Here is a 10180-nt window from a genome sequence, read left to right on the forward strand (position 1 = left end):
CAAAAATGGCCAAAAAAGTGGGACATGTATGATGCCAATTTCTAGCAAGCATACGCTCACCCACCTATCACTTACAATGACACACCCTCAATTATGCAGAACCAAATAAAATCTTTATTTACCTTAAGAAAATTTAAATGGGTGAGTTCTAAAAAATGTTCAACCCCCCCTACAGTTGTCATGAAAGGGGGAAGTCGGCCATTGCGACCAAGAATGTTTTTTGTACCAGGTTGTAAACTTATTTCTGCTGTAAATTTGGGAGTCTACAGGGATTGACCTGCTTTTTGAGCCAGCCTCCAATACACTATACTGATTACTGAAATCTGAGTCCATCAGCAAGTCCAGTTGATGCTTTGACGACGCTTGTCCTGCAAGTTCTTCTAAAAGTAGATGCTTTCAAAACAAAAAAAAACAAGATATAAATAGTGTAAACAAATCAATTAAAACAAATTTCTAAAACTAAACTCATCGGTGAGCTCAAACAAACACAAAACCGCTAATATTGTGTACGTATTTGGGAAAAGTATCTTACACATTTATATAATGAAGATGTTTTGTTATAAATCACTAACAGATCTTTTCCTTTTTGCCATAAAGATGAACATGACAACATTTGCTATGTAGTGATGGACTACTGTCAGGGAGGAAACCTTGCTGCAAAAACCATGAGTGAGTCTCGACAAGAACCTGAGGTACAGTATATGTAAAACACATTTCAAATTTACATCAGTGAAATATACACTGTTCAAAAAAATTAAGGAATCACTTAATCATCACAGTATAACACCAAGTCAGTTCAACTTCAGGCATATCGTTCTGTCCATTTAAGAAGCATAAGTGATTGTAAATCAATTTCACCTGTTTTGGTGCAGATGAAAGTGACAACAGGTGAAAAGGAGAGGCAAAAGCAAGACAACCCCAGAAAAAGGAGTTGTTTTGAATGTGGTGGCCACAGCCAATTGCTCTCTCCTTATCCATCCTGACTGATTCTTCTCTAGTTTTGTGTTTTGATAGTGTCCTTGTCCCTACTGGTAGCATGAGGTGGTACCTGCAGCCCAATCAGGTTGCACAGGGGTCGAGCTCCTCCAGGATGGCACATCTATACATTTGGTTGCAAGGATGTTTGCTGTGTCTCCCAACACAGTCCCAAGAGCATGGAGGACACCGGCCATTACATGAGGAGAGCTGGACAGTGCCGTAGAAGGGCATCAACCCAGGAGCAGGACCCGTACCTGCTCCTTTGTGCAAGGAGGAACAGGGGGAGCTTTGCCAGAGCCCCACAAAATGACCTCCAGCAGGCTACTGGTGTACATGTTTCTGACCAAACTGTCAGAAACAGGCTGCATGAGGGCGGCACGAGGGTACGACGTCCTCTAGTGGGACCTGTGCTAACAGCCCAGCACCGTGCAGCTCAACTGGCGTTCGCCAGAGAACGCCAGAAATGGCAGGTCCACCATTGGCACCCCATTCTCTTCACAGATGAGAGCAGGTTCACGCTGAGCACATGTGACAGGTGACGCTGTAATGAATGTTATGCTGCCTGTAACATCATCCATGTCATAGCCAATGCTACCCTGACTGCTGTTAGGTACCAGGATGAAATCCTCAGAGTGACTGTCAGACTGGTGCAGTTGGCTCTGGGTTCCCTCCTGGTGCAGGACAATGCCCGGCCTCATGTAGCCAGAGTGTGTAGGCAGTTCCTGGATGACAGGCATTGATGCCACTGACTGGCTCTCACGTTCCCCTTTCCTAAATCCAGTTGAGCACCTATGGGACATTGTGTATCGGTGCATCCGACACCACCGAGTACCATCACAGACTGTTCAGGAACTCACTGATGCCCTTATCCAGGTCTGGGAGGAGATTCCCCAGGACACCATCCACTGACTCATCAGGAGCATGCCCAGACGTTGTCTGGAGTGCATACAGGCACATCTGGAACATACACACTACTGAGTCACATTATGAGTTGCCATGATGAAATTCACGCGAGTTGGATCAGCCTGTGATTTAAATTTTTTACTTTGATTTTCAGTGTGATTGTAAATGCAGCCCTCAATGGGTTGATGATTTTGGTTGCCACTGACCATTGTTACGTCATTTTGTTCTCAACAAATTATACAATGTGCATCAGTAAAGATTTTCAACTTGAATAATTCATTCATCAAGATCCAATGTGTGATTTAAGTGTTCCCTTAATTTTTTTGGAGCAGTGTAGTACAGACTATTCCACTGGTTTTTAATTGATGGAAGTACCATGATTTGTTTCTAGGTACTGAGCTGGATTGTTGAGATTTGTATGGCTTTGAGAGTCATTCATGAAAGCGGCTTGCTTCACAACCATCTGACACCAGAGGTACATTAGTAAACATGTTACACAAACACTGATTAAATGATTGTGTATTTCCAAAGAATTTACCCATTAACTACTTTAAATAATCAGAAAATAAAAACAAATGTATTGATGATGTGATTCAAATTACCGTAAATTTCGGACTATAAGCCGCTACTTTTTTCACACGCTTTGAACCCTGCGGCCTATACAACGATGCGGCTAAATTATAGATTTTTACTGGCCAAAGGCCTCCAGGGGGCGCTCTAACGGGAAGCGCAAAAGTGAGACAGACATGTGGGGAAAGATTATGCGCCGAAGAAGACACGGTAGTTTTGATTTTGATTTTGTGTATATGTACAAAATTTATTTTCTTGTAAAATTTAGCTGGTGCGGCTTATATTCAGGTGCGCTCAATAGTCCGAGATTTACGGTAATCTTTTTTTCTAATTTCTTTTTCATATTTCAATATTTTAGTTGTGTGAATTCATAAAGAGTGAATTAATTTAGTTTTCCCTTTTCTCTTTTTGTAGAACATATTCCTCACAGAATTTGGAATTGTGTGCTTGGGTGATTTTGGAAAAATCCATGAAATGTACAGTATATTTTGTATATATATATATATATAAAAAACACACACACACACACACACACACACACACACACACACACACACACACATATATTTATACAACAGTTACTTCCAAGTAATTTCATTGGCTGTGAGTCATTCCATGTATGATGATATAGAGTACAACAGCACTGGGACCTTTAACTATATGTATCACTCCGTTTTACAGGTGTTCTATTAACCAATAATTAGCATTACATTAATGGTCGTTATCTATCTTAGATTGTAACAAACTTTGCAAAGATGAATATATTTCCGGAAATAACATTTGAATTAATTGATGAATGGTAGTCAGAAGAGGATGAAGCCTGGATACTTCAGCGCACACCTGAGGTAACATGTGGATAACGTAGAAAGCTAGTGTGCACTGTGCAGGTCAGGAAAATGTATATGTGTTACTTAGCAACAATCTAGGACCAAACCAGCTGCAAAACTATTTGTGTTGGTGTAGCTGAATAAATGATTAAATAAACAAACAAATCTAACACACAAAACAGTCTAACACGTTGCTCCAAAACCTCCCATAGGTGCTCAACTGAGTTGAGATCTGGTGACTGCAAAGGTCATAGCATATGATCCACATATCATCACACATCATTTTCATACTCATCAAACCATTCAGTGACTCCTTGTGCCGTGTATGGGGGAATCTGCATTTGCTGTTTCTCCACTCTGTTATTCAGGTTTTTCATTAAGTGTCTATATGTTGTATTGATTTATTTATTTGTTTGTTTGTTTTTTCACACAGTTCAAAAAGAACTCAGTCAACCACTATGTCAAATGTGCTGGAGATAAAATATTTGCCGCCAGAAGTTTTCACAGAGGGGACCTATGATGCTAAAAGGTAAAAACATTATGACTAATGACTGCATTACATTATATACCAATAAAATTAAGGAGACAACAGAAATAATGCCAATAACAGCCTTGAGGCCCTACACACTACAATGGGAAACCAGAGGAATCCAACAGCCATAAACTGAATGTTTGAACCTGAGCCAAAAATACTTTAGAGCTGCTTTGTAACACTTCATCTCAACAGGAAATGGAAAGTTTTCACTATAAATTTGATAGTTTGATGGTTGGAAGAGCAACAAAGTGTCAATTTTGGGTCCATAACGTATGCATGTCCTTACAATGAACTTCTTTAACGGCTTGTGACTGATGTCAGGCCAGGCATGTCCACTACAATACACTTGAGGATGGAGACTAACTTGTACGGGACATATACATCAAATCAATTCAACAATCTTGCAAAACAAGTCAGTATTTCACTCTGTTGATATTTCAGGTAGAGAGAGGAAGAAAGATGCATTAAGTTAGTTAGTGATGCTAATATGGGCCTTGTTTCTCAAAAGTGATTTGCAATTTTGACACAAAGTCCATGCATCCTATATAGCAAAAGCAGCACATTAGCAGGGTATCAGCAGCAGGTTGAGGCCTTCGTCTGTACCTAAACAAGATTTGTTCAGGTACATCATTTGGTTTGAGTTTGTTTCTCCTTCAATCTCCTTCAAGTTTTATGCTCCTAATTTGTTATTAAAGATGCAATCTGTTTGTACACAAGAAAACATGAAAATAATTATAGCCACAAGCTGCAATTTGTGGGTTCTAACTGTTTTGTGCTCAGGAAGTAGGTCTATCAAATCATTAATTAGCTAAAATTTCTTTTTATATATATATGTATATATATATACAGTATTTATACACACACACTTTTAAAAACTCTCAGTTGAGCATAAAACAGAACCCGCAAATAGCCGCTTGCAGCTATGATTTTGTCTAATGTTGTAACCTGCTTCATTACAACATCATATTTTCAATAAAAATCTCTTTTGTACTACTACTGCTTCTAACAATAATAATCATACTTTGTTTACTTGCAGTGATATTTGGTCAGTCGGATGCATACTCTACGAGCTCTGTACTCAAAAACCAGCGGTACGTTACCCAAAGGTTTGCATGATATCAAAAATGTGTAATCAAAATATAATGAGATTAAAAACCAACATAACTATGCTTTGTGTTCCTGTATAAAATGTTTTATAGTATATGAAAAGAATATTCCACTTCACAGATATACTGGTATGCTTTGTCACAGAGTATAAGGACAATCTTAAATATTTTGTAAAACCAATAATCTCTATGCATAAGGAAAATACAGACTTCTCTGAAGTGTGTGTATGGGTTTAAGTTTTATTTTCACAGAAATTAAGCTATTTCTAACTGCACTCCTTATAAAATAAAGAGCCCACCTCGTTAAAAGTCAGACTGCACAGCAGGGTTTGTTAAAAACACCATATGAAAGATGAGATGATCACTTCCAGTGTTGATAAAGATGTGACAGCTATTATTGTTTTTATTATTATTATAATATTATTATCATTAAATGTAGGGCTGAACAATTTAATTAAAATATGAAATGGCAATTTTTCTGGAAAATATTGAGATTGCCATTTATATTTTGATTATTTGCTAGAAATAATTTTGACTCTTGAGGTTCTCACAACGTTTTTACAGAAAAGCTAGCTAACAAAATTTTAACATTTTCAAGTAATTTACCTATTTAGCCAAATTTATCAAGGCATTACATTATTCTTAGACTTAAAATTACTTTGTAACATTGAAATAAAATCATGAAATTCAAAAGTGGCATTATACACACACACATATGGAAAACTAAAAAAAATTGCTATCCTGTCTTGATATCTGACTGACTACCAGTGTTTACACTGCTACACTTTAGCTGTCTTCGCTAACATTAGCTCACAGTACAAGCTACTTCACAGCCATGAAATAAAAGGTGAGTTAACAAAAATATCTTTATTGGCTGTACCACACCAGTAAGGCCATCCTTAGAAATATCTGAAGTCTAAGCTTTTAATGCAAAAGGCTAGAAAAGATAATATAAAACTGGGAGATTTGACTTACTGTCCACCAATTGTCATTCTGTGGGCCAGGACTCCTTTCTTAATCACACATAGCACTGATCTTTACAATAACCGCATGGATTTATAACAAAGAGTTTTTTATGTGTGTTTGAAACTTAAAAACTCATTGTTTAGCATTTTCTGACTTTGTAAAGTGTTTTAAATCCATATTATTACATTATTCAAATATAATTTGATATACAATGATATAATAAGGGGGACAACCCTCAGGAAGCCAGGGACATGTCCCCCCCTAGGGCTAGGTATTGCCACTGATTTCCTGAATCGAATCAATTCCGATTCACAAGGTCCCCATTCGGATGGATTCCCGATTCAATATTGATTCAGTTAGAGATATTTCAGTTACAATATCAATTTTTCTTGGATATTAATGAGATTCTTAGAGAACTAATGCTGTAAATTGTTCCTCTTACCTGGTGCATTGTTAAAATCATTAAAGCTAAGCTAAAAGGCTAGGCTATGAAAACGTAGCTAAGCTTTCATTTCCAGCAGCCCAAGCTGTCCAAGTGTAACAGACTGACTTTGTCATGCTTCTGTGTAAATACATCACAGATAAAGAAACTATCAGAAGAGTTAATGATGAATGAAAGGATGTTTTCTGTCTATTCATTTTTACTACTTAACAATTTAATTCACTGAGCAGCTCAGAGGCTACCGGCAGCTACCGGCATCTCTTGAGGTGGAATGTTTTCTTGCATGTTACTCAATGCAATCAATACACATTTAATGTCAATATGAAAACTTTGACTGTTTGATTTGTTTTTATTAGCTATCTACATGACGTGATGATTGAATCTTCAAGCGCTTAAAATGTATATACATTTCATCTGGATTCTGCGAACTGTGGATATTTTAGCACTTTGAGAAAAGAAGTGGCAGAATGTTGTACGGCGCAGTGACTCGAGCAGCTCCAGCAGCTCTAGACCTACGCTCACCTGACCAGATCTTGTTGTGACAGCTTCACATATCCACGGTCTAAAAGACGAATATTCAAAGAACAATCTCGATATCAGGTTATTCAAATGAAGATTGATTTTAATCAGAGAATCGATTTTTTTCAACCCAGCCTTAGTCCCCCCCCGTCCCCCGCGCGATTTCCACCTTGAGGGTGTAAAACCCTTTACATTACTTGTGGTAACAGTATGACTTCAAGAAAGTAAAAAAAATAATAATAATGATAATGAGTTATGTCTCCTTTTTGAACAATGAGTTGAGTATTTTCATTACAATTATTATGAGTTTTTTTAACCATAATTTTCCTTCAGTTCTCAGCAGAGACCGCAGTCAGGCTCATACCGAAGATCATTGGTGGTCCTTACCCATGTCTCCCAGAAACATTCTCACCAGAGCTTTGTCAGCTCTTGATTGACATATTCAGTAGCGACCCTCAATCAAGACCAACAGCCAGCGAGATCCTGGAGCGTCCCTTCATCATAAACTGTCTTTCAAACATGGTATGACACCAACAACTACCAGTGTTTTCAGTTAAGCTAGATAGCCGCACAGGCCTCTTGACTGCTACTTTGATGGAGGGACTTTAAAGGGTGGCTTACATTTACACCAGACTGAACAGCAGGCTGTCACATCTGTGTACACATAGCATTACTGATGAGTTTGCTTGTGTGTGGTCAGACCTGTGTGTTATTGCACCCGCAACAGCTGTGATGTCATGGGGTCCTGGATAATACCTGAGCATTGTTGCTGAAAGGTTACAAAACCTTTGGAGATTGGTCAAAATGTGTTTGGGGGCGGTTTAATGTGCTCTTAAATTGAATAACTGTGTCTAAATGCCTAGCTTTCTGCTTATATTGTCTATGCTTTTACAATAGAGCAAAAAAACTGTTGAGGAACTCCAGATCAAGCTGAAGAACCTAAGAGAAGTGGCTGACGGTTTGGAACGTGTGCATTTGGGCACCACCATTGGCAGTCTGACAGGAGGCGTGATTGGAGCAGTGGGGGGGGTTACATCCATAGTGGGCCTTATACTGGCCCCCTTCACTTTGGGAGCCTCTCTTATTGTCACTGGGGTTGGAGTGGGGGTGGGTGCACTAGGTGGTGTCACTGCTGGTGCCTCAAATATCACAAATATGGTCAATCAGTCCTCTGATCGCAAAGCTGTTCGAAGCATCCTTAAAGAGTTTGAACAGAAAATTAAAGCAGTTGTCACCTGGTTAGAGGAGATTACCAACAGTTTACAGAACATCAAGAGCAAATGTGGCTCAGCTGACAAAGCTGGCACATGTGACACTGCGGATAGCCAGTTCAATACAGACAATCTAATGAGGATTGGCTCCAGGGCAGGGAGGGGCATAGGTTCCATTGCTGAACTGGTTCGACTAGTTCAAGTGTTGAACATCGGCAGGATCGCAGCACAGGCATCCAGGGCAGTACGTGTGGCAGAGGTAGCAACAGGTGTGCTTTCTGGTTTATTTGTAGCAGTAGATATCTTTTTTATTGCCATGGATGCCAAAGAGATACACCATATTAGACAGGCAGAGGGAGCAGTGATGCAGGAGACAGACACATCACAGAAACATGACCAGTCTTCCAAAAATACTACCCCAGTCAGGTCTGAGATCATGAGATTTGTCCGATCAATCAGGGAGGCAGCAGACAACTTGCAGAAAGTCCTGGATGAGTTTGAAAGCATCATCTCTTCTATCCCTTTACTTGGGATTGAGAGTGACCTGGAGTGGCAAGATATGGATAATACTATAACCAACAGATTCAATTAAATTGAATCAGAAGCACATGATGTTATTCATTTCAGTGTAAGTACGCAAAGTAGAAAATTCTGATTGTGCTCCCACCAAGTGTTTGCTCCATGCCTCGCTCCCACTCTACACAATACATCAGTTCACATTATCAAATTTTTGTGCAACATGACATCACATTTGGGTGTGGACAAGTGTACATCAAACTAAACAGTGTACTTAACCCTTGATAATAAATCAAAACGGGCTTCTGACTTTAAAGATGAGTTTTAAATACAAATACTTTATTAATGGAATCATTTAAAAATATTCTAGATCTTATGAATAATACTGTAATATACAAATGACATCTTTATATTTAAGTTAATTCACTTCTATTACCAGGCAAGGTAACCTTTAAAAAAAACTATCATGAAAAAATATTCTGACAGTCTAATGAATCATGATCCAATTAGTAACGTTCTTCAGTAACTGTATACTGATCAATATTGTATGGTACATTGAGTCTTATTTTTTCCTTTGTCTTTTTTCCATTATTTGGTACATTAATGCAATATACAGTAAAAGCCCCTTGGCTTTGAAAAATTCTTACTTTGATGACTTCTAGTGGTAATATCAGAAGGAACCCTGTGGCACACCACAAGCAACCTAGCTACACCCACAGATCCAAGGTATGGACCCTGGCATCAAAGAGTTCAAAGCCACACGAACTATTCCAATTTTCCCCGAAGCTTGACTCATCTTTTTAACAAACAGTAATTTATGCCATGATTGTAATATGAAAGATGATTTAATTACAGTAACATTCTACACAGAGGGGTTTTAACTGCATTAAAACATGCATGTTTATTTTAGTTCAATTTCATCTTAGTGGATAATTTTGTATAAACATGAGGATCATGACATGCAGCTCTTTGATAAATCACACTGTAAGCTTGTGATTATATGAATGCATTTATAATACATATGAACACTGTACACATATATACTGATGAAAAATAAACTCAGCGATTCAATTCTGATTTTGGTGTCTGGGTGACTCATTGACTCAGTGGTTCATACTGTAACTTGATAGCACGAAGGTCTTGGGTTGAAATCCATCAGCTGGAGCCTTTCTGAGTCTAATCTGCATGTTCATCCCCATGTCTTTGTGGGTTTTCTCTAGTTTTATCACACCATCTAAGGACATGAGGGTTAGGTGAAATAGAAACTTAATTTGTGAGTATCTTTCATCAGTTTAAACGTAAAGTGTGAGCATAACTGTCATTTTCTGTCTACCTGTCCTTTGATAGAGACATACAAAGTTCTAAAAAGTCTCTTTTGCATCTATGCCTGCAACAATATGGTGTTGCTCTTGGTTGTACAATATGTTTTAATTTCAATAATTCATTCATGGTGAATCTTCCCTAAACTGTGACAGTGCAACAAACATACTCTATTTATCCTGACACCCTGATTTCACTGTAGCGAATAAATCAAGCATACAAGAAGACCTTAATACAATATGATTAAAACTGGACTGTAATTGTACATGTAGATATGTCTTTGCAGA

At 38.2% G+C, this 10180-nt stretch overlaps 1 protein-coding gene across 1 annotated transcript; it reads left to right on the forward strand.

Annotated features, from left to right (window-relative positions):
* Positions 1-1899: 1899 nt before the first annotated feature.
* LOC111226433 (calcium/calmodulin-dependent protein kinase type II subunit beta-like) lies at positions 1900-8649 on the forward strand. The gene is made up of 7 exons (XM_022751576.1): positions 1900-1929; positions 2273-2356; positions 2866-2927; positions 3712-3807; positions 4850-4904; positions 7180-7368; positions 7744-8649. The coding sequence occupies exons 1-7, from the start codon at positions 1900-1902 to the stop codon at positions 8647-8649; spliced, it is 1422 nt and encodes a 473-aa protein (XP_022607297.1).
* Positions 8650-10180: the final 1531 nt, after the last annotated feature.

Source organism: Seriola dumerili, unplaced genomic scaffold (assembly GCF_002260705.1).
Source record: "Seriola dumerili isolate Sdu_G_001 unplaced genomic scaffold, Sdu_1.0 BDQW01000160.1, whole genome shotgun sequence".
Lineage (NCBI taxonomy): Eukaryota > Metazoa > Chordata > Actinopteri > Carangiformes > Carangidae > Seriola > Seriola dumerili.

Excerpts from the sequence above, each read along its gene's own strand:
- LOC111226433 (XM_022751576.1), top strand. The coding sequence starts at position 1,900 with ATGCCCAGACGTTGTCTGGAGTGCATACAG. Across the intron at positions 4,905-7,179 it reads TCTGTACTCAAAAACCAGCG|TTCTCAGCAGAGACCGCAGT; the intron begins GTACGTTACCCA and ends ATTTTCCTTCAG. Across the intron at positions 7,369-7,743 it reads TAAACTGTCTTTCAAACATG|AGCAAAAAAACTGTTGAGGA; the intron begins GTATGACACCAA and ends CTTTTACAATAG.